At 41.4% G+C, this 24,857-nt stretch overlaps 1 protein-coding gene and 1 long non-coding RNA gene across 3 annotated transcripts in view; one reads left to right on the top strand and one right to left on the bottom strand.

Moving 5' to 3' along the window:
* The first annotated feature begins 1,088 nt into the window (after window positions 1-1,088).
* On the top strand, window positions 1,089-23,115 carry sil1 (SIL1 nucleotide exchange factor). Of its 2 annotated transcripts, none has more exons than XM_059990024.1 (10): window positions 1,089-1,469; window positions 2,985-3,089; window positions 8,251-8,389; window positions 9,072-9,192; window positions 10,358-10,457; window positions 14,081-14,272; window positions 14,355-14,476; window positions 18,394-18,490; window positions 21,759-21,923; window positions 22,322-23,115. In XM_059990024.1, exons 1-10 carry the CDS (start codon window positions 1,323-1,325, stop codon window positions 22,673-22,675), a joined length of 1,542 nt encoding a protein of 513 aa, XP_059846007.1. In that variant the 5' UTR covers window positions 1,089-1,322; the 3' UTR covers window positions 22,676-23,115. The 2 variants fall into 2 exon arrangements, with proteins under 2 accessions (XP_059846007.1, XP_059846008.1); XM_059990025.1 differs by having other exon boundaries at window positions 1,373-1,469; window positions 2,958-3,089.
* LOC132405318 (uncharacterized) overlaps window positions 10,609-24,857 on the bottom strand; it is a 28,940-nt gene continuing 14,691 nt past the window's right edge. Inside the window, exons 3-4 of the long non-coding RNA XR_009515813.1 lie at window positions 15,084-15,242; window positions 10,609-10,838 (exon numbers count right to left, since the gene is read on the bottom strand). This is a non-coding gene — a long non-coding RNA (uncharacterized LOC132405318). The remainder of the gene's footprint in view (window positions 10,839-15,083; window positions 15,243-24,857) is intronic.

The following is a 24,857-nucleotide window of genomic DNA, read 5'->3' as shown; positions in this document are numbered from 1 at the left end:
CCAGAGAAAGCAGGATCTCCTAGTGGCCACACATTTTAATTCCATGTCCCATTCGCATTCTGATATGTGTATCCATGGCCTCCTCTATTGTCAAGATGAAGCCACACTCAGGTTGGAGGAGCAACACCTTATATATCGACTGGGTAGCCTCCAACCTGATGGCATGAACATTGACTTCTCTAACTTCCGTTAATGCCCCTCCTCCCCTTCTTACCCCATCCCTGACATATTTAGTTGTTTGCCTGTTCTCCATCTCCCTCTGGTGCTTCGCTCCCCCTTTCTTTCTCCCGAGGCCTCCTGTCCCATGATCCTTTCCATTCTCCAGCTCTGTATCACTTTCGCCAATCACCTTTCCAGCTCTTAGCTTCATCCCACCCCCTCCGGTCTTCTCCTATCATTTTGCATTTCCCCCTCCCCCCACTACTTTCAAATCTCTTACTATCTTTCCTTTCAGTTAGTCCTGACGAAGGGTCTCGGCCCGAAACGTCGACAGTGCTTCTCCCTAAAGATGCTGCCTGGCCCGCTGTGTTCCACCAGCATTTTGTGTGTGTTGTTTGAATTTCCAGCATCTGCAGATTTCCTCATGTTTACACTTTCTGGATGCTGTCAGTCACTACTTTGCATTCCCAGATGCAAAGCAGGTGTGTAGGAATTCTGTAACTCTTGCAAAAGACACATTACAAATTTATGTTTTTATTTGGATTAATTCCGATTATTAGAGGGTTATCTCTTTAATACTGTAAACAGAGAAAGTCTGCAGATGCTGTTAATCCAAAACAACACACAGAAAATGCAGGAAGAACTCAGCAGGTTAGTCAGCATCTATGGATATGAATAAACAGCAGACGTTTCGGGCTGAGACATTTCCTCAGCACTGGAAAGGAAGTGGGGGGAGAGGGTAATGCCAGGATAAAAAGGTGGGGCAGGGGAAGGAGGATAGCTAGAAGGTGATAGGTGAAGCCAGGTGGGTAGGAAAGGTAAAGTGCTGGAGAAGGAGGAATTTGATTGGAGAGGAAATTGGAGAAAGAAAGGGAAGGAGCAGTGGGAGTGGCAGGCAGGTGAGAAGAGGTACGAGGCCAGAGTGGAGGATTTGTTTTTAGCGAAAGTGAAAACAATATTCATGCTATCAATTCAGAGGCAACCCAGCCGGTCTTTAACAGTGTTATTCTGGGGGATTTCTAAGTGTTCTGCCCCCGTGCTCTTTCTCTACCCACTCGTACTGGGAACGGATCGATTTGAAGCAGCCGCTGAGAGAGAGCAGCGGTCCCCGGGATCCGCACGGTCGCCGTGTCCCGCGTCCGTTTTGGTGACTGTATCTTTAAATGATTGCGTCACGAGCGGCGAGCGCTCCGATTGGCTCAGCGGCGCAGTGTATCGGGCGACGTGGTTGCACGAGAGGAAGGCAAGGCTTTCCTGCTCGGGAGGACGGCGGGCGTTGGGGGAGGAGTGAAGTGGTCGCCTGTGCAAGGGTAAGTTAGGCTGGAGAAGGGTGTAAGCGTTGAGGTTGCTGTGGAAGAAGTTTTAAGCTGGGAGTGATTGGTGATAGAGATTGCCGAGCGAGCGAGGGAGGGAGGGTATGTTGCACGAGTAGTGGACGTAGAGGTCCAGGTTGCTGATGAATGAGGTGTCAGGGGAGGGCTGGAAGAGGAATAGGTGCTGAGTTTTTTTTCTAGAGGGTGAGTATGGGGTAAACGTTGGCTGTGGAGAGGGGCAAGTTGGGTTAGGAGCAGAGATTCTTTGGAGGATTTTAAAGAGGTTGCAGACTGTTACAAGAAACATAATGTTGTTGAGTAATAGGGACACGGAGGGCTCTGGTCCCGGTGCAGGTCGTTGAGAGCAGGCACTTTAAACGGTTTCTGCACTGTCAAGATGAGGCGAAGATTCATTCTCTGTGTATCTGTGGTATAAGAAGTGAACGTGAGAGAGGCTGTGTTTAGGCGTTCTCCAACAAGTGTGTAACTGGGTAATTAAATGGCCTTTAACACTTCGGTGATGTAGGCCTGCCTGTTTCAAGGAAAGTGTATCAGAGGCTTTTGAGTTTGGCAGTGGGACCTACATGATTCTTTTATCGTGGTGTGTGGTAAACGCTGCTGAGAACCTAACTCCCACTTGTTATGTGGGGGCTTCACAAGTCCAGAGCAATCCAGAGCTTTGTAGTGTTAAACTGAAGTGCAACAGCTTGCGATGTTGTGTACAGTGTGGCCATTTTTGTACAGGAAGAGCCCATAATCAATGCAATAAATACTGTGATTATATAATGTTTTGATTTTTTGAGGGATAAATATTGGCCATCCAACAGAAAAAAATAATTTGCTTTGAACTCTATCATGGAAATCATAGATTTCTAGTTCTGTAGTTTCAAGACAGATCGTGAGCAGCACTGTCATGAAGTAGCAGGTCAGAAAGTGTGATTTAGCAGCTAAAATGCGACGTTGATTTGACGGGGTATGTGTTGGTATCCTCTTGCTATCACATAAAGAAAAGATAACATTTTCAAGAATATGTACTTAGTCCTCAGGTCTCCCTGAAGGCTGCAAAATGGTCTTGGAGTTGCAAAAAATAGTTATTGGAGTGTTGCTGATTGTTTCAACAACTGAACATTTGAGGGGAAGTAGCTGTTCGTGACCTGGTGGTGTGAGACTTTGGGCTCCTGTGCCTCCTGCATGATGGCAGCTGCAAGAGGATGGCGTGTCTTGGATGATGGTGATGTTGCCTTCTGTTAATTCTACTGATGGTAGGGAGGATTGTGCCTGTAATGTACTGGGTAAAGTCAGCTCCTCGGGGCAGCTTTTTACGTACCTACTCATTTGATCACCATACCAGATCACGAGCAACCAGTAGGAGAGTTTCCATGGTACATGTGTAGAAATTTGTTAGAATATTTGGGAACAAATTGAAACTTCTAAATCTCAAGAAAATAAAGACTGCTTCTGTGTTCTATATCTACATTTTCACAGCATTATACCACAGTATTTGTATTATAGCTTGTGGGAATTCTGACAATGGAACTTTTCAATTTGAACCTGGTGTTGCTGCTGATTTCTACACAATGCTTCTCTTCCATTTGGAGTGAGATTAGCCAACAGCCGGTGAGTAAATGAGCGAGCTTTTGCGGAAGGGGATACTTTGTGGGAGCAAACCATAAACTTGTTAAAACTCTGGAAGCTTGAGTTTGTATGAAGTGCTTTTGTATGTCAAGTATCTGAGTATAGTATAGATTATTGGCACACATAAATTGGATTGTACTTACAGGACAGACATGGAATCTGCATCAATGCAGCTGACCGATTTAAAATTTGTAACAGAAAGGCAAGGCTGGTAACCCTGAATGACAAGGGATATTGAGGCTCTGTCCAAAGAGAAGTAAGTATGGATTATGTCCAGACAGCTGGAATCAAGTGAACCCCTGAGGGAGTGTAAGGAGTGAAGAATCGCACCCAAGAAGGAAAACTGGAGAGCAAAAAGCAGGCGTTAGATAACTGGCAGAAAAGATGAAGAAGAATCCAATGATACTTTACGTATATTTAATTAAAAAAAGAGCATCTAGAGGGAGAACAGATCCCCTTAAAGACCCAACAGAGCACAGTTGTGTAGAAGTGACTTAAGGTTCTTAATGAATATTTCTCTTCTGTTTTTACCACGAAGGAAGACAAAGACTTCAGAACTAGAAAAAGTAAATGGAGAGGTCTTGGTGAAAATTTGCGTCACAATAGAGGAAGTGCTGGAAGTCTCAAAAGGTTTGAAGGGAGACAAATCTCCAGGGCCTGACCGAGTATATCCAAGAACAGCATGGAGTGTAGCAAATGTTCCACCTTCATTTTAAAAAGTACAGCAAAGGGAAAAAAAATTCTGAATTGTATTGTAGTAAATCTCATAGCTGTGGTGGATAAGTTGTCGGAGAGGATTCTGTTAAGGGATAAGGTTTAAATACACCTAGAAAGAAAGGGAATTAGAGATAGCTTGGTTTTCTGCATGGGAGATTGTCTTATGAACTTGATTGAGTTTATTTTGATGATGTGACCAAGACAGTTAGTGAGTGTAGGGCAGTAGGCATGGTTTATATGCACTTCAGTAAGGCCTTCTTGATAAGATTTTATATGGTAGGCTGCTCTGGAGGGTTGGATCATGTGGAATCCAGAGACGACTGGAATTATTACATACACAGTAGACATGAGCAGAGTGATAGTAGAAGCCCGTTTCTCGGGTAGAAGCCCATGACTAGCATGTGCTTCGGGTAAGACCGGGCTCATTGTTGTTTGCCCTCTATATCCCAGACATCTCACCTCTCCCGGCAGTTCCAGGAGTCTCCCGCAAATTGATAGCGGCTCCCTGATGCCTGCAAATTATACACAATACCCTGGAAATTCATTTATTTTTTGAGAGGGAGAGCAAGAGTGAGAGGAAGCATCCTGATTTGTCTGTCTTGGTGCTAAGTAGACCTATCAGTTTTCTCTGTGGGCGGGCTTTACAGTCGACCTCAAAATGACAGTGTTGCTCGCTGCACTGTTTGCAACAGTGACTTTTCTATTGCCCATGGTGGGTTAAATGGCTGTAAAAGACATGTTGAGGTGAGTTTAACAGGTGTCAAACGTTGATTAGCATCGCTAACATTATTTAAACTAGCTGGCTAGCTGCTAAGGAGCTACTGTATTGATGTCCTATGTGATGAGGCCAAACTCCCTCTAGACTTGCTTAAAGTTGTAATAGAACAAAAAAAATGACTCCATGATAATATAAGTACATATTTTAATGTCACATTTTCTGCATATACCCATCTGGGTTTACAAATTAGACAAAATCACTAAACAAAGTATTACATACACCCTTGAAAGTTGACCGGGGGGTGTGGGTGGGGGTCCTACCTCCCTGAAATGAGTTTTTGCAGGGTGGGATTTCAGATATCCACAAACTGGATAAGAATATAAAAGGTGTAGTTAGTAAGTTAGCAGATGACACTAAAATAAGTGGGATACTGGACAATGAAGCAGGTTATCAAAATAGAAATTACAGGGGGATCTTGATCAGCTGAGTAAGTGGGCCAAGGAATGGCAAATAGAGTTTACAGTACTTTGAATAAGTGTGAGCATTTGCATTTTAGAAAGTGGAATTCAGGTTGGACATTCATATAGAACAACAGGGTCCTGTGAAATTAGAACAGAGAGGCCTTGGAGTAGAAGTAAATAGTTCACTGAAAGTGGAGTCAAGCTGTGAGGAAGGCTTTTGGCATGATGGCCTTCACAAATCAGGGCTTTGAACATGTACAAAGTGCTCTTGTGTGGGATGTTGTGTCTGCATTAGAGGGAGAAGTTAGACAGGCTGGGACTTCAAATGATCACCTCAGTCTCTAACACCCTAAGGAACAGAGTTCAGGGGTTTACTTTATTGTCAAAGTGTACCTGTACAATACGATTCTGGTATTTGTTTTCTCCAAATACAGAAAACCCATGGAAGTTGTGGGGATAAAAAAGATGTCAACCCCCCCCCCCACTAAAAAGAAACAAAACTACCACACCCCAAACCTCCCCTCCCCGCACAAAAAACTATCAGATCACCCACATAGAAAATGCAGTTGGAACATCAAACCCCAAACCTCCAACCCCTTCCCTCACAAAAAAAGCCACAATAGCATCAAACCCCCAACCCCTCTCTCTTCCTCACAAATACTAACGAGTCACTCACACAGAAAAACAGCAACAACAACGTCAGACGCCATAATCCCAACCCCTCACTCACACAAAAAGTAATACATTGCCCAACAAGAAGGAAAACAAAAAGCTGAAGGAAACCAATATGAACTGCGGTCCAGTAATCACATAAATCTCAATTTCAAAAACATCCTCTCGTCAGCGTCATGGAGAGTGACTGCACGAACCCAGTCCTTCCGTGGAGAGTGACTGCCATGCTGGGTCCGAACTCCACCAACCCAGCTACCAATCGCCATTGGCTCCGTGGAGAGTGACTGCCATGCTGGGTCAACAAATTAGATGAAGGCATTGAGAATAACATCAACAAGTTTGCTGATGATACTAAGCTGGGTGGCAGTGTGACATGTGATGAGGATGTTAGGAGAATTCAGGGTGACTTGGATAGGCTGGGTGAGTGGGCAGATACATGGCAGATGACATTTAATGTGAATAAGTGTGAGGTTATCCACTTTGGGAGTAAGAACAGGAAGGCAGATTGTTATCTGAACGGTGTAGAGTTAGGTAAGGGAGAAATACAAAGAGATCTAGGAGTCCTTGTTCATCAGTCACTGAAGGTGAATGAGCAAGTGCAGCAGGCAGTGAAGAAGGCTAATGGAATGTTGGCCTTTATTACAAAGGGAATTGAGTACAAGAGCAAGGAAATCCTCTTGCATTTGTACAGAGCCCTGGTGAGGCCACACCTGGAGTATTGCGTACAGTTTTGATCTCCAGGGTTAAGGAAGGACATCCTGGCTGTAGAGGAAGTGCAGAGTAGATTCACGAGGTTAATTCCTGGGATGTCTGGATATGTTCCAGATACTGGGAGAGTCCAGTACTAGAGGGCATGGTTTGAGAATAAAGGGTAGGTCATTTAGGACAGAATTAAGGAAAAACTTCTTCTCCCAGAGAGTTGTGGGGGTCTGGAATGCACTGCCTCAGAAGGCAGTGGAGGCCAATTCTCTGGATGCTTTCAATGAAGGAGCTAGATAGGTATCTTATGGATAGGGGAATCAAGGGATATGGGGACAAGGCAGGAACCAGGTATTGATAGTAGATGATCAGCCATGATCTCAAAATGGCGGTGGAGGCTCGTAGGGCCGAATGGTCTACTTCTGTACCTATTGTCTATTGTCCGAACTCCACCAACCCGGCTACCAATCGCCATTGGCTCCGTTGAGAGTGACTGCTGACCACCTCCACATTCACCTCAATGCTTCAGTCTTCCCCAGTGCCTTGAAATGGAGTCGTTCATGACCCTGCGCCCTAACTCTGGTCTTCTGCACGAAGCAGCTTGTGCCCTCAGTCCTCTCTGGAGACAGCACAGCAGTAGATAATTTGATCGAATTCCAAACTGCACTTTGCAGCCTCCAACAGTTTCCAAAATGCAATCAAGACAAAAAGAACAAGCAGGAGATGCAGAAGAAGTGAAATAATTGAAGAGATTGGCCATCTGGAAGATATTGCCCAAGAAATCATTGTTGACTAGCACCATCTTGACTATACTCAGTCTTAATCCCAGAGTTGGGGAATCATGAACTAATGGGCATTAGTTTAAGGTGAGAGGGGAAAGATCTATGATGAATTTGAGAGGCAATTACTTTTTTAGCACAATGGAAGCAGCGGCTGGAGGCGGATACAATAATAATTTTCAGAGACATTTGGACGGGTACATGGAGTGGAAAGGCTTTGAAGGTTGTAGGCCAAGTGCATCTTGGTTGACATGCACCACTGGGGCAAGCTTGGATTGGGCACCCATTTGGGCTGAAGGGCCCTTTTTCCATGCTATATGACTATGACTCTATGTCTACGATATAGAGCCATGAAAAAACAACTCAACACAAAAAAAGACAAATGGAATTTTTTTCAGCTTTTCTCAAGCTGTTTATTCAGTTGAATTGCAGACGATGTTGCTTTGGAGATGCAATTTAAAGCTAAGTCTTTTTTAAATGCACTTCTATAAAATTTTGAAGCTATGATTTACAAGTAGAATTTATTAACACTTATTCTAGTTAGTTTGATGACTTGAAGAAAGGCTGCTGAATAATATGTCCCCATCGTATTCTAAAATATACTTGCCCATTTGTTTGCGTAACTTGCTCTCTACAATGAAGGTGCTGGATCGTCCTCTATGGAGGTGCAATATCTTTAGTCACTTTGCAGGGAGCTGTTGAATTGAGACAGTAGGCTGAGGGTGCGTCAGAGTCAGTGTAAGGCAAGTGTACATATGTAACTACCCAATCCACAAGTCCACTTATCCATTGAATGCAAGAGTGTGTTCTTGTTGCCATTTGCACAATTTGATTTTATTTTCACGAGGTGGTTGACGATTTTCTTTGTTGCATGGCTGTGGAGAAAATGATTCTCAGGTTTGTATACTGCATACGTACTTCGATAATAAATGTACTTCGAATCTTTTGAAAATGCTTCTGTAAACTCCGAAATCCAGTGGCAGTTGCTGGGTTTAGTTGAGATAACTTAATAATGGTCAATAAGTTTGATAAAATTCTTGGAAGATTAAAGAGTTCTTTAAATGATTTTGATATTTATTCTATCCATGTGTTTCTAGAAAGTGTCTGCTCTCACGGTTCTGGAACAGACAGAAGAGAACGCTGGAAATGTAGAGGATGGAAAAGTGGAGGATGATCTGGACCCTGAAGACATGGAGGTCTTTTACCCAACTAGTGAATGGCAAATAATTAAACCAGGTAACAGTTATTCGGTATCTCTGAGAGACACCCTCGTCTGTCAGGAGGCAATTAAACAATTAAACCAGGTAACAGCTAATTGGTGTCTCTGAATGACACACTGGTTTGTCAGGAGCAGTGGTGTTAGTTTCCATCAAAATTCAAAATGAAGTGTATAATCAGAGTACATACATGTCACCACATACAACCCTGAGAGTCTCTTCCTGCAGGCTTACTTGGCAAATATATAGATCAGTAACTGTAAACTGCAAATGCAAATATAGATCATTAGCAATAAATAATGAGCATGAAAGAATAAAATAACATATAACAATATAACAGAGTCCTTAAATGAATGTAGTTATCCCCTTTTGTTCAAGAACCTGATGGTAAGTGGGGGCACTGTCATACTTTCTTTACAACAATATTTATGATGGATCCAGGACAAATCTTCTGAGATAGTGACATCCAGGAATTTAAAGCTACTTACCCTCTTTTGATCCCTCATGAAACTCTAGTTTCCCTCTGCTGATGTCTACGATGTCTTATTGACATTGAGTGAACAAATCTCACAATTTGCAAGTTGCTTGCTCCGCCTCTTTTATCAAGTCAAGGAAATGACAGTAATTCAGCGAGTAAATCCTGTTCACTCACCTTCTCCAGTTATTTGACATCAATGTTTGTCCTTTTCTTGTCTCTGCAGGTCAAGCGATTCCCGCAGGTCTACATGTTCGGTTAAACTTGGAGACTGGGGAAAATGAAGCAAAGATCCCAGATGATGACAGTGAAAATGGTGGTCTCAAGTATTGGAAACAAGGAACCAGGTAGCCTTCTGTGTTAGATATCGCCTCAAATATAAGATTGAAACCTGATGCTGACTTGCAGTTGTGCCCTGTCAATCTAGCTGGTGGATGGGGTGTTGAGATAATCTTCTGCTGGAAGATGTTTAGGGATGAGGTGTGTGTTGGAACCATTGGTGACTTTAAAGCTCTTCCAATCCTCTTTTTTCATTGGCTGGAAGCAAGGGTTATATATGTCACTGACCTCTGGCAAGAGCTTGGAGTCAATCTCTCTAAACATTGGGCATCTGTGATTGAGACCCAATACCCCACCCCTAAAACAAATTTCTAGAACGATAAGAAGAAAAAAAACGAATGAGCTTTTGGTTACCATGATAACTCTTCCTTGACAATGTCAGACCCATCCTTTAACTCTAGATCTGAGGGGCCCTGTAACATAGGTGTCTTGTGCATATGTCAGCAATTGCTCTACATCTGGCGAAGGGTCTTGGCCCGAAACGTCGACAGTGCTTCTCCTTATAGATGCTGCCTGGCCTGCTGTGTTCCACCAGCATTTTGTGTGTGTTTGAATTTCCAGCATCTGCAGATTTCCTCGTGTTTGCTCTTCATCTAATCCTGTCTGTGTATGTGGGTCTCTGTGTGTGACAACCACCTTTCTCAGTAAAAATTATTGCTTGACAGCTATTTCCTCACTGAACAAGTGGCAATTTTATTAGTTTACCTAAATCAAGACTGAGCACTCAATCTTTTGATTCCTGACTCTAGCTCAACTTGAGCTCATTTCCCACCAGACTTGTGTCAGTACGAGGTTCCAATGATTATTTTACATAGAAAGTTATCTTGCTCTGCAGTAAATTTGCCGAAAGATTTATGGATTTTAACTCTTTAAATGTGCTTGTTGCAAAGCATTTAAAGATGTTATTTTTTTTTCTTGTTTGTTAGAACTTGTTAACTTTAGGCTGGACAATGTGAGGACAGGGGGATCTTTATGGTTAATTAAACACAAGGCCCAGGCCAACATAATAGAGAACTTTATGTGAATTCAGCTGAACATCCAGAAAATGCCACTGTTCTTAAGTTCTATACTTAAGCACAGATTAATTACTGGAATTGAATGTGACTGTTTCTTTGGTTTTTTAAGATGACTTCATTAGGACTCCTGGTCACTGCTTTACTTCATCCCTTTTAGGCAGGGAATGGTGAATACAAATTCCAAATCTTTCACAGCCAAGGAACTGAAAAGGGCCCTGAAGTTAATGAAACAAGAAGGCAACATAGAGATTGAGGAGGTAATGATGTGTTTACAAAAGGAATTGCCCTGAATTTCGAAGAAATTCTGCTGCTTGCAGAACTTGCTGGAAATAATTTGTCTTGACAGTGAAACTTGTGTAATTTTTCATGTTGCAAGAATAACTGTGATCTCATGCGTAACAGTTCTGTTGTAATCATTTTATTTTTGCTCCTACAAACGGATATCAAATCTCTGGAATTCATGAGTGATGTGATATTGTGAATTAGCCTTCCAATAACATGAAATTCATTGTCCTGGAGTATCGGAGAGCAGGGTGCTGAGCAATATTTCATCATCCAACTTCCATTGCACTTCCAGTCTACTACTTATCTTCCACAGCCCCGCCCCATGACCTGTAGTTAGTTTGAAGGCACTTAGTCTGTTGAGGAGGAAAATTGTAAAATGTTAATTACTTTTTAATGAAACACGATTTGTATTTAAATGCTGAATTAAATGGCAGCCGTGAGATCGCGTTTCCTTCCACGTACTACTACTTCATTCACAAGTCTTGCTGGAAGTATTATTAACCCTATTTGTACTTCTGTATTTGTCATTTTTTTTCACTGAAGGGAGATATGTAGGGTTATTGGACAAAGGGCATTAAAGAGCTTGTATAAATGTGAGATGTTTGTAACTCCAAAACACAAAACTAATTGCAAGGAAAAGATGGGACCCAGGAGAACAGGTCTTAGTTTTCACTTTTACTTTAAGCAAGCTGTGTGCATAGGATGTGGCATAATGATGTACCCTATTTACATACTTTTAAATGTAACCCACAATATAATTTAAACACCAAAGAATGCTTAATCTAACAATGTATTTACAATATTATTCAGATAATACTAAAGTATTAATTACACAAAACTCTCCTTGTCTAGCTATAAACTCCAACTCAATACAGAATGCATCTCAACTTGTATACATATGTAAACACAGTATACTGTATAATACAACTACTATATAGATGTCCACAGCATAGTAAATTTAAAATTATTTCATTCAGGCCGGAAGTTTAAATTGCTGTGAATGCTTTCTCACTCCTGTCTTTCCTGCTTCCCAGTCAAGGAAGTGCTTGGCAGGTGAGACTTGTGGCCGTGAATCAACCTTGGGTTCTGGAGTGTCCCTTACTAAAGGCTCTGGAACACCCGTCCTTGAGAAGAGGCTTCTCCACATGTCAACACAGTGCACAGCTGTAGCGGAGGTAGTTGGGAACACCTCTGGCCACTTTGTAGCTGCATCCACTACTACCTAGAAATCTGTGCCCTTAAGTGGTCCAGCAAAATCTAGATGAATACTTTGCCTCGGCAATGCAAGCCTTTCCTTGAGATGGAGAGGTGCTGCTCTTGGCATCTTCTGGATGCACTGGCATCCTGAACAGTGCATGGGAAACTGCGCGGTCCTCTGATCCATCCCAGGCCACCAGACAGAGCTTCAAGCCAATATTTTCATTTTGACCACACCTAGATGACAGCGTGTGCTATGACTTCTCCAACACTTTAGTTTGCAGCTTGGATAGTACAACTCTCAATCTTCCCCCATAACCCATAAGGCAACCTTCATCAAGGGCAAGTTCATCCAGGCACTGGTAAAAATGGGGGAACCGAGATTTCTGCTGCACAGATATTTTGGGTTACCATGCAGACCTGAGATAGTATGGAGTCTTTCTGGTTTTCCTTTGTATCATCTCTGCCATGATCAGGAGACTTTTGATTGCATTAGGGGAATATGTCTGGAACAGTGTCCTCTTTTGTGAATGCTTCCATTATTTCCTTTTCCCGTGGTGCAGGACAATCTGTCAGCATTTCCATGAATAGTTATCCTCTTGAATTTGATCTTGTAATTGTGTCCTCCAAGAAACAGAGCCCATCTCTGCATTCGTACTGCTGTTGTTATTGAAACACCCTTCTGTGGATTGAAAATGGGCACTAGTGGTTGATAATTAGTAACGAATCTAAACACTCTGCTGTACAAGTACTGGTTGAAATGTTTTGTACTTCAAGCTAGACTCGGCCTGTTTGTCAATCTGTGTGTAACTTTAGTCTATGGCATTAAAAGAATGTGATGCAAAGGCTATAGGGCGTTCACTTCCATCACTTACAACATGTGACATGACCTCACCTATACCAGAAGACAAGGCGTCATGGGTAAGCTTCACTGGACGATGCGGATCATAACGTGTGACTACAGTCACGACTTCCTTTACCTTTTTGAAAGCCTCCACATTTGCTTTGTCCGTTACCATTTCTTTCCGATCTCTGGTTATGAATAACCATGTTTGGCAGGAAACCCACAGTAGCTGACCCAATCTTAAAACAGACTGCAACTGTGACATGTCCTTTGGCCAGGATATCCATCACTGCTTGAATTTTCTCAGCACACTTGTGTAATCCTTGTGTGTGGAAATGATGTGACCTCAGTAAGTGATGGTTTAAAGAATTCACACTCGTGTCGTGCTCTGAGCCCACAATCTTTTTAGCATGGTCTTGGGATTTTGGAGATGTTCCTTGTCATCCTGACCAGTGACAGTGATGTCATCCAGGTAACTCCCGAGTGCCTGTAAATACAAGTCTATTGTGTTGTAGCCCCTTGAGTGTTTATAGTGAGAAACACTTTGGACTCTTCTTCCATTTCTACCTGGAGGTAGGCCTCAGCTAAGTCCACTTTGCTGAAGTGTTTCCCTCCAGAAAGGTTTGCAAAGACCTCCTCTATCCTGGGCAGAGGGTATTGATCTGCTATCAGTACTGGGTTGATGGTGACATTAAAATCACCACAGATCTTGACAGACCCATTCTTTCTTCTTGGCTACTGGGACCACTGGTATTTGCCCATATGCTCCACTCAAACTTCGAAAGAATTTCTTCAGCTTTCATTTGATCTAGCTCACTGCCTGTTTTATCAGGGATATTTCAAAGAACCAGCAGGCTTTGTAAAACTTGAGTGTGGCATTTTCATTTAATAGATTCTTACTCTTGATATGTTTGAGTTTTCCAGTACCATCCCTAAACACTGCTGTCGTATCATCCAGTACTTTGATTTGTTTTCGGTTGACTCTATTGCAGGGGATGTGGCACGCAAATGATGGATGGTAAAAATAGAAAATATCGACAAGTGCTCTCTTCAGAAGTCTCCTCTGATGCACAGGATAATATAATTTAAGGTTTAACCATGTTGGCTTGCCTGACCTCTTTTTCAGAAGTCATTGAGCCTATTGACAATGTGCTTATAAAATGATCTGTGGTGTCTTGGTTGGGCTGTCCCCGCAGGTTTAACAGACTTGATTTGCAATTAAACAGAACTGTACTTAAAAACTGAACATAGTTATGGTGACTGATGGAAGTATCTCTGCAAAAGGACAGATTTTCTTTCCTCGATGGAAGAGATGTAATAAATCAAAATCCCTTCTCTGCCAATAATTTGCAGTGTAGATATCAGAATCATGTATTGTACTTGTGAGGCTAGGAATGCAAAGTCATAAAGTGTATAATAGAAATTTTGACAGAAATCTAAACTAAGTTAGCAGTAACCTTAGGACACGTGTGTGGAGGTTTATGATGGTTTAGAGAGAGAATTCCAGAACTCAGGACTGCAGAAAGATTAAATTGGTCTTTTGTTTTCATCCAGGATTACAAGGAGAAGGTGAGGAAGACCTTCCGCCCAATGAAAGAGTTGATGAAAGACCTTGAAGCAATGAATGTAATGATGGAGACTGATATGGAAATAATCAATAAACTTATCAGCAAATTTAATAACACCATTGCAACACTGGAGGAGAAAGTTGGAGCTCTTTATGACCTGGAATATTATGTCCATCAGGTACAGGCAGATTTTTGTTAAGTGAGCCAGGTACTTGCTGTGAATTGGTGGTAATGCATAATTTCTGTATCCTTGTTCCTAGGTGGATAATGCCAATCACCTGGTATCCACTGGTGGGTTGCAAATTGTGATCAACGCCTTAAATGCCACTGAGATGCCAATTCGGGAACATGCTGCCTTTGTCTTGGGATCCATGTTGTCAGGGTAATAACTGGTTTGATTTTCCTCGAGCTGGTAAAAGGGAATTCATTACTTTGTGATCACTGAATTCTAATCTATGATTAATGGAGTTAAACACAGTTTAACAGTACTGACCAAGAAGGTGTTTATCAAGCTATCTTTTGTTTGGCAGTTTTATGCTTCTTTCCATTTCTCAGCTAATTTTTGAAATTCAATGGAGCATTGAGGACTTACTGTGAATATAGTGCATCTCCCAAATCAATGATTTGAGGACTAATGAAGTAAAAAAAATAGTCAAGGAATTGGGGTGAATTGGAATTAAATCATTTACAAGAAGAGACTCCGACTAGATTGATGTATAGAAAATAGCAGGAATAAAAAGCACAAAATCTTAAATCTCAGTTCTCAGGTAGAGTCCTTACTGGACTCCACAATTAAGTGGCATTGCAAAACATTAAATTCGTCCTCTTTAAGAGAGAATTAACCCAATATTATTTAGACATTTAACTCATTGCCAAGGCTGACAATATATTGGCAACATTTAATATATTCTAGCAGGAGAGAACAAGTACTTTTTTTAAAAGCCTCCTCAAGATTATTCCAATCCTATTCTTATGATCAATTGTCTCACCTGATGTCATGAGATACGTTGGCAAAGTGGATGTTAGTAATTGTTCTTGATTAAGGTGCCCCACGATATTAATAGTCATCTGGGTTTGTTCTTAAATGGGAACTTGTGGCAGTGCATTGTCCTGAGTCACCAAGTGGGATCAAGTGCCTCTCCGGAGCTCTGAGTAGATAATCAAGGACTTAATCAGTACAAAGAACCTGTTAGTAATGTAATCTTTTGGATGGAATATTAAACCAGTGGAAGTTAAAGATCCCATATTATCATTTGTAGCAGAACAGATGAGTTCTTGGTAATGTCCTGGCCATTATTTATCTACTTGTCTTCGATATGAGTGGAGCTTTCAAGCTGCTATTCTTTCTGTTTGTAGAATCTTTCTGTAACTATTTCATTACCCTATATTTAGAAGAGACTGTACTCCAGACCTGGTTGCTAACCATTTTGTGACAACACCATCATGGAAATTAGTCATGTAATGTAAATGAAACTTTTACTTTGAATTCTTTGATCCTAGATTTTTCTGAGAAGTGATTTGACAGGTGTGGGGTTTTTTTTGATAACCCTGCTGTTGGTTTACAGCAGTAGTTCCCAAACTTTTTTGGGTTACCGCCCGCTTGGCTACCAGACCTCATAGCCAGCGCTCCCCACCTTTCTAGCCATTACTTAAAACTGACAAAGAATTTTGATTTATGATGCACAGTGAAAGAAAGTAAGAACTGAAAATTCAAAGCAGTGACAAGTAACAGCAAAAATTATTTCTTACTTACAGTAAAAACAATTTTCATCAATAATTTTAGAGCATATATTAGTAGCCCAACTATTCACTACTTCATTGCTTTCAATGAGATCGATGAGCTTGGTGCAGTGATATCAGCTTCTCTATATTAGTTTGAACTTCATGTCGCTCAGAAGGAATCTCAGATCCCCACGTTCAGTAATTGACAATCTGTTGTTTTAAAAGAAGTTGAGTAACTGCACTGAAACTGCGTACTACTACATATGTTGTAAGGCAATAAAGAACATCTTGATTTTTTTTTCTACAGTGCTGGATACATTGAGATTTCTTTCTGCAACCAGAAATGACATTTTTTTGAACCTCAGCTTCTCAATTATTTTGTGGTGAAATAAGTTCTTCCTCCATTCTTCATTTTAATTCCTCATTTCAATTAAACAGGAATAGATTTATTATCCAATCTGGAATTTGGATTGAGGGAAAATCCTAAAATCTCTCTGACTTGCCTTTGTGCAGCTCACCCAAGTGGGGACTGTATACTTGAGGATCATCGTCTGGTATTTTTCCTTCCTCTTCCAACTCAGAGAGGCTTGGAAACTGGAAATGGTCGTGATAGCCAGTGTTTCACTTAACTAGGGTTAACTTGGACAGAAATGTGGAGACAACTGATATAACTTTGATAAGATTCGCATCATTCCCTTGTAATTGAAAACTGATTTCATTAAACTTAGCAAATACTTCGGTCAAATAAGTAATGTCATGCCTAATATTCTTGAGTTATTTACTGAATGAACCATTCAAGTCTTCAAAGAATTTTATAGTTTCAAAAAGCGTCTCAGGCAGTTTCCTTTTGAGAGCCATCTGACCTCTGTGTGCAAAGGCAAGCATTGTCAATGCAAAACTCTCAAAATAGTTGAGAATTAAGAGCATCGGACTTGACTTTATTTACTGCTGTGATAACAGTGTGTAATGTCTTGTGCAGCCAATCACTTAAGTTTTTTGTGATAAGATGGTGTCTGTCAAGTACACAGTGAATACATTAGAGGTACAGCTTTTTTCAAGAAAGTGATAGCCTCATGCTGGTGTCCTGCCCTTGATCATGCCCCATCTGTTGCACAAGCAAGAAAGCTGGAGAGCAGAATATTTCTCCTTTGAAAAATCGCCGACAACCTGAAATATTGACGACTACATTGTATTTGTTTCTAGTCCCCTTGCAAATAACAACTCTTAATCATAGTTTCATCTTTTATGAAGGTAACATTACAAGAAGCAAAGGCTTGTTACCTGGCAACGTTGACTCATCCAACTGCAGAGCAAATTCTGTTTTCATAAGTATATTGCGCAATGTGCCTTCCACATTCTCAAACATTTTATCCACTCAGCTTTGAACAGCATTGGGTCTGAGCGGAATCCCTTTAATTATTTGCTTCAGTGACTTGTGCAAAACTGTACTGAGAACCTCCTTTACTGCTGGCAGAATCGGTTCTTCTCCAGTTGTATGGGGCTTTCCAGATTTAGCAATAAGCAGTGAAATATTGTATGAAGCATGCAAACCATCACATTTGTTAAGTGCTGACAAACATGTTTTGAATTTTTTTTTCTCTGTTTCTGAAAGTTTTCCCAAAGTGACTAAAAATAAGCCAAGTTCTTGTTTGCTTTCTAGGAGTGTATTCTTTTCAAATGTGGAATCTGGATGGTTTTGTTGCCTCATTTGAAAAAAACTGTTCACACAATAGATGCACTGGCTGCTGTTAGTTGCTTGGTGCTGGTATAAATCCATATTTCAGATACTTTACATTATACTGTCCACACTTTTTTGTTTGGCCTGCTTCTGCCATTTTTGCTCTGGATTAATAACCACGGTCGACTGCCTGTTGTTTAAATCCAACCTCAACTGCTGTGATCAATGAACATAAAAGCTCAGGCAAATCCTGGCTCTTTGCCCAAAGGTACATGAAGTGGGGCAGTTATGTCTCAGGCTGTGGGCTAGAGAAATGTGGTCAAGTCCATTCAAAAGAGCAAATTCTGAACTTTACTCCATTGAGCACCATATCTTGATTCACAGGAATTGCGTCACTGTGTGATTAGTGTATAGAAATCGTACCAGATAACGCTGTACTACAATAGTGAGTGGCAGTAATGCCCAAAAATAACACTTTTTCTTCTGTCCAGATTTCTCAGGATATGCCAAATACAGAAGTGTCACATTGCTTTTAACAACTATAATATGCTTCAAAGTAGAATGGTGGGTTAGCAAGAGACGTGACTGCTGTAATCAACTAGGAGGCACTTGAGGATCAAATGCTTATTTGATTCATTTCTTAAATTAAGCGTGTAATGTCTTAGGTTCCCCTTGTTACTGAGCACCTCTTCTGATCTCCCTCTCCCCCTTCCCCCCACCACCACTGCCCCTTTATCACCCCCTTAGAAATGCCCACTGCCTCCCATCAGGTGACATTGCCCACATTGAGAAATGTTGATTTATAGTGTATGATTATAACTTGTTTGTAAAGTTCTAAGATAATATTCTGGAAAAACATGAAATACTGCTGCAAATTAAACAATCACTTTATTCCCTAGAAATCCAAAAGTTCAGATTGAAGCAATGGAAGCTGGGAGTTTGCAGAAATTATTAGTACTGTTGGCTACTGACAATCCTGTGCCCGTGAAAAAGAAGGTATGGATGAAAAGTAGAACTTTCTGAGAACCAGTGGGAGAAGCAAATTCCGGAACCACAGTAGCAGGTTTAAAAGCAGAAAATGCTAGAGTGAATAACCTGGTGAAGCAGCATCAGCATCCTGAAATACGTAATGTTTCTCTTTCACTATCTTTCTGACCTGCATTTTTCCAGGATTTTCTGCTTTTATTTCAGATTTTCAGTATCTGGTGTTTTGCTGATTGCCCAGATATCAAGATATTTGTAATGAAATATTGCCTTATTTTGGTAACTAGTTCAAAGACAAATACTAGTAAAGGTAACACACTCAGATTTTAAGTCATGAAACTGATTTTTTTTTTAAGCTATGTATTTAGAAAACACATTTATTTAGGCCTTTTGACTTTGCATCTTTTATCTGTAATTCCTAATAAAATGTAATTGCTTCTCATGTTGTGCATACAAGCTGTCTCCAGGTTACAAACACCCGACTGATGGACATTGCTATGTATGAGTGAGCTCCTTTAATATTAAATTCAGAAGGCTGACATACATTCGTTACTAGGTGTGGCAAAACTAGTTTTCTCTCTCCACTTTTCGTAATTGTTCTTGCCATTCTGAGTGCTCTTAATGCCTTTCGTTACACTATTGTGCAGGTGCGCTTATTATATTAAGTTTTTTGGGGGATTTTCAACTTAAAAATGGAACTGTGTGTTCTGGGAGTGTTGACACTCAAACAATACCTTTAAATGTTGCATTGGCTCTGAAACGGCATGACTGCTTGATAGCTCAGTTTTACAGTGTGTGGATAATGGTTATTTTGATGGACAATTTATTGAAGGAGACGATTGGCTATTCATCCTCCTGTGCACACAAGAAGAGAGAGGAGGCTATTGTCACCCCCCCCCCCCACCACCACCCCACACCCACCAATATTGGACGATCGGAACCTCACTCTGTAGCATTTGCTTGATGCACCTCTAGCTTCTGCCTGATTTTTTTTTAAATGCCAATTTTTACCTGTCTTTTCCTCCATTTGCCAGTGACGTGCTCATCAACTGAGTGTTGTTAAATATTTCACTGCATTAGTACTCTAGAAGGGTTACTAGATGAATCAACTTTGAGGAAATATCTGCCTACTTTTATGTAGACTAATTTAATTCATTAGTTCTGACATAATTTTGCTGAATCCACATTAATAACAAGCCCAGGAGTAGCCCACGTGCCCTCTTCAAGGGAGGAGATATCTGGGGCCCTGATGATGATACTTTATTAGCCACAGCGAAGATGCCAGGTGTCTGGAGGATGCTAAATTTAACCCTAACCCTTGCTGAAGAAGGACAGCGGGGATTAACTGGGTAATCATGAGCAGAATGTTGACCTGATGTCATTACTTACTGCCCATTACACCACAGGGGTTTAGGGCAGCAATGAAGGTCCTCCATCTCTGGCAGCGTTCAGGGCTTCCTTCATCATGACAGCAGCTTCCTCTCAGTTTTCACTACTGGCAGTCATGCAAGTCCCGGGTGAAGACAGGAATGCCCTCACACTCAAATGTAGGATTCTTCGTTGCTGTTTCCGTAACAATTTTTTAAGCAGTCGGGGTTGTTAGCCCTGAGTTGAACCTCTGAACCTGGAGGACCAGTGGGCCAATCTTAGTCTGGCCTCTACCCTTTGACCTGTTTGGCTTGGGTGACCCTACCAAGAGCCAAAGCATAAAGGCCTGACCCTAGCCTACATAGGTCTCCGGGTCACTGAGACACGCAAGTCTCCAAACCTAAAGACAAGGCTGCGGTCCTAGTTTACTTCACTGTGTCAGTAGCTGAGAAATTATTGGAAACATTCCTGAGGGACAGCATTAGGAAAGGCAGGGATTGATCTGATCAGTCTGATCACGTGAAGTTCCTGTCTGACCAGTTAAGTGTTTGAGGGCAGTGGTTTACATTGACTTCAGTTGTACTATAAACAGCATCCCAAATAGAAGAATGATCTGGGGGGAAAAAAAACAAATGATCCAAGACAAAGTAGATCCAAAATTAGCTCAGTAATAGGGTGATGGTTGAAGGTTTCTACTGTGATTAGAAGCTTGTGACCAACTGTGTATCACAGTGACTCTGCTTCTTGCATTAACGACTTGACGTGAATGTAGGAGATGCAGTTAGTCAAATTACAGATGAGACAAAACACTGGTGTTACAGAAAGGGTAGTCAGGCTTCAGAATGAGATTCATCGGCTGGGAAATTGGGCAGATGCAATTGAATCCTGTTAAATCCTTTGGGGAGGGGAAGAGTACGGCATACGTGGCACCCACGTATGGGGAGCCAGAATTGGATTCCTAGCAACCATCCTTATTGTATCTTTGTTTCATGACAAGAAGCTGCATCACCTCAACATGCGTCAACAAACGCAAGATGAAAAATAAAATGCTTATTAACAGCACGTAAGCTGTATGAGAATTAATTTTATTTCTGTTTCAAATCTGGGTAGTGAATTGCATATTCTGAAAGAGAATTTCTGTTACCTGATCAGCTGTCTCTCAGGATCACCTGTATCACGATTTATAAGGCCTCAGGAACATTGAGAAACAAACAGATCTTAATGTAATAATTCAATGATTGCTATAGGTGGCAGCACATGTAGATAAACTGGTGAAGAAGTCAGATTAGATACTTGCCTCTAGTAGCCAAGGCGCAGAGTAAAGGAACAAGAAGTTTTTTGTGCAACTTTACAAAACATTGCTTGGGTGCCAGCTGGAATGTTGCGTGGATTTCTGATGTCGCACCCCTGGAGGAATGGGATTGCATTGTAAAAGAAGCAGAGAAGCTTCAGCACAATGCCCTTGGGTTGGAGTGCTTTTAGATATGAGTAGAAGCTGGATTGGCTGGGGCAAGACTTGATAGTTTTGTACACTTCTAGAGGCATAGCAGGTAAGAAACTTACCCCCCCCCCCCCCCCAAGTGTTCGATTAATGGACAGACAAGCCGACTGCATGCATGCATGTGTTCTTTGGATGACTGAGAACTGCTTGTTCTTGCTGATAACACCTGTGCACCATCAATTTACAGGATGTCACTCAGGAACAATGTGTGCTGTGTATGACTATTGGTATGGAGTCTTGCACCTTGGTCTCAGGGGAACAGTTTCATTTGGCTGTATTCATGGGTATTTGTGTAAGGTTGAATGATAATTGAACTTGTAGACTAATTTTTGAGAAATGGGAAGTGAGCATATTGTAATGTTAAGTGTTGTGTTATTGGACATATCCCAATTCTTCACTTTTATTTTTCAGGCTCTCTTTGCATTGGCATCATTATTACGACACTTTCCCTTTGCACAACAACAGTTTCTAAAACTTGGCGGCCTTCAAGTACTGCGGCAACTTTTTCAGGCAAGGGGAACGGAGTCCTTGCATGTTCGAATGATGACTCTGCTATATGACTTGGTCTTGGAGAAGGTGAGAATGTAGTCCTGAATAAATTACCTTTACAAATATTGCATTCGCACCTTGCTGTCTAGAGTTAGCATGCCATCTTTATTGTGGTCATTGTTTTCACACAATCTTTATTTTTTGCTTCTCTGTAAGTTATGGTATCATAACTATGAATAGCAGGATTGTAGATGCTGGGCAGATGTTTAGCCAGTGGTTCTAAAGTAAAACTAATACACCAACAGTAGCTGGTTACTGCTGGAGGTCGTAATTTATATGCAGTCTTCTGCTTCGTGTTTGTTTTCTCTATTAGATAAATTTCGGGCATCCGTATTAAAATGAGATTCGGTAAAATAAAGCAGTAAATTAAGGAATTTGGATATTTGCTGGAAATTATATTACTGAGCGCTTTTTGGTATTCACAGAAGCTCGTCCAAGAGGAGAGAGACAGTACTGCACAGCAGAAGGAGAAATATCGACAATATAAGGAGATTAACTTGCTGCAACTCATGCTGGAACACGGCTGGTGTGCACTGGTTCCAAAGCTCCTGACATCCACTGAACATGACACAAGAGAGAAGGTGTTAACGACCATGAGTCTTATGATGGCTGCCTGCAGGAATGAGTACCAGGCTTTTCAGGACCTGAATGCCTTACTGGTCATGCTCCAATCAGAGTATGAGAAGCTGGCCGCTGAAGAGCGGAGAGAAGGGGAGCAAGATGGTTACTTCCTAGGACTTTTGAACTCTGTCAATGGCATCATTGAAAAGCTGGGATGAGCGGTGTCAGGAATGCTTCCAACTTGAACTCTTCAAACTAGAACTATTGTGGCAATATTCTGAATGATTTTGCTTCATGAATTTGAGATAAAAGTGAACATTGGATACCATTTGGGTTGTACTAATGTGCCTTCGTATAGTCGGGTTTATCTGTTGACTGTGAACTTGGCTTTTGAGTCTAATGTATAAGTTATACATGAGTAAATTAAGTATTTAATAATTCCTTAGTGCCATCTTACTCTGAAGCTCTTTACCTCACTTTAAATTCTGAGTATGATTTTCTATTCTCAAGATAATATTTATTTATGGACTTGACATCAGATATAGATGCTGTGGTTCTCATTACACCTGTATTGTTCATATTAAGTACATTGGTTTGTAAAGGTTGCTGAAGTCCTGCTTTTACTCAGTTTAAAAACTGACAGGTGACTTGTACAACAGTTGACGGTGTATTCGTGCCTTATTGTCTCCTACGAAAATGCTGTTTGATTTTTTTTTTGAAGATCAGCAACTTCTGCGATTTTAAAGGACGATAATTTCTTAATCACTTTTAACAAGTTTATTTTAAATGCCATGCTATTGAAAATCCATATTTTCCTCCACTTTCAATGGTTATATGGAATCAGAAGCAGCATCTTTTCAAACTTTTGATGCACACAAAATAGATTTGAAAGTGATAAACAGTTTCACATGCAGTGCTTCATAACTACTCTGGGACCCCTGCCCCCATTCCCCACAGTGACCTTTTACCAGTTCTCACTTGCCTATCATTCCCCCTGGTTTCTCCTCCTTCCCTTTCTCCTATTCTCCACTCCTATCCCACTCTTCTCCAACTCTTGATCTTCCTATCCACTTGGCTTCATCGATCACCTTCCAGCTGGGCTCCTTCCCCTCCCTCCACCTTTTATTCTGATGCCTTCTCCCTTCCTTCTCAGTCCTGCAGTGGGTTTCTGCCCAAACAATATTGCTGTAGTGATTTTTTTTGGAGGGTAAACTGCTATCTGGTAAATCTTTTAAAAATCCCCAGACATTGGAAATCTGAAATCTGAAATGGTCAGGCAGCATCTGTGGCAAGAGAAGCAACGTTTTGTGTCTATGACTGTTTTTGTCTTTATATAAAAAAAAATTAACATGGTTCTTGATTGATACATCATACCAAAATTCAAAACCAGCTGGTCATCTAACTTCACATTAGCAATCGATTGAAGTAGGCAGTTTAAATGGTTGAGAATATACCAGATGGGCCAGAAGGCCTGTTTCTGTGCTATACTTTTCTATGACTGACTATTGCCACAAAGCTGGAGCCCTTCTTATATCTGTGGCATGTAGAAGGAGCTCTGATTGTTGTTGTTCCTCTTTGCACCTTGTAGTGCATCCGGTGACAAACTTGCTGTTTCCTGAGCATTGAGTTGGATGCCCAACCCAAAGGGTAGAAAGTGTGCAAGGAGCCGGCCGGTTTCGAACCTGGGACCATTCGCCTCGAAGTCTGGTGCTAATGCCGCTACACCACTGGCTGGCTAGGGCTCTGTCAACTTGGCTGTGCCTATATTGAAGCTGAATTCAATGTCCAGTTATTTTCAAAAATTTTACCAACAGTAATTTTTTTTTCTCTACAATAAACCTGTGGCAGTAGTGAACAGTACTGCCTTTTGTTCCCTGTCCACTTGTTAAATGATGTGCAGGAATTCAGCAAGTCAGCCAGCATCTATGGAGGGGAGTAAGCAGTCAAAGCTTTGAGCTAAGACCTTTCATCAGGACATGTGGGAATGGGAAGCAGAATTGAAGTGAGTGGCCACCAGGCAATCTTGCCTTTTGCGGCAGATGAAGCAAACATACTCGATGAATTGGTCCCTCACAGTCTCGCCATTGTAGAGGAGGCTGCGCTGGGAGCACCAGATACCAGATACAATAATGACCCCAACAGATTTCCAGTTGAGGTATCCCATGTCCCATTCCTCCACCATGAGGTCACAATCAGGTTGGGGGGGGGGGGGGGGGGAAGTACCTGCCTCGTATTCCATCTAGGTAGCTTTCAACCGAATGGCATGAACATCAATTTCTCTAACTTCTGGTATTTTCTCATCCCTTTTCATTTTCCATCACCTCATGATGGTGCCCTTGCTTCCAAGATTTACTCTCCTCTCCTATTAGATTCCTTCTTCAGCCCCTTAGTACCTCCACT

Source organism: Hypanus sabinus, chromosome 15 (genome assembly GCF_030144855.1).
Source record: "Hypanus sabinus isolate sHypSab1 chromosome 15, sHypSab1.hap1, whole genome shotgun sequence".
NCBI classification, from domain to species: domain Eukaryota; kingdom Metazoa; phylum Chordata; class Chondrichthyes; order Myliobatiformes; family Dasyatidae; genus Hypanus; species Hypanus sabinus.
The sequence above is the reverse complement of the archived record's forward strand: the minus strand, read 5'-3'. Positions and strand labels throughout refer to the sequence as shown.

What these genes read in the sequence shown, in the direction of transcription:
- sil1 (XM_059990024.1), top strand. Translation starts at nt 1,323, where the DNA reads ATGATTGCGTCACGAGCGGCGAGCGCTCCGATTGGCTCAGCGGCGCAG. An exon ending in ATGGCAAATAATTAAACCAG is followed by an intron (nt 8,390 to 9,071) that starts GTAACAGTTATT and finishes TTGTCTCTGCAG; the next exon opens with GTCAAGCGATTCCCGCAGGT. An exon ending in TATTGGAAACAAGGAACCAG is followed by an intron (nt 9,193 to 10,357) that starts GTAGCCTTCTGT and finishes CATCCCTTTTAG; the next exon opens with GCAGGGAATGGTGAATACAA.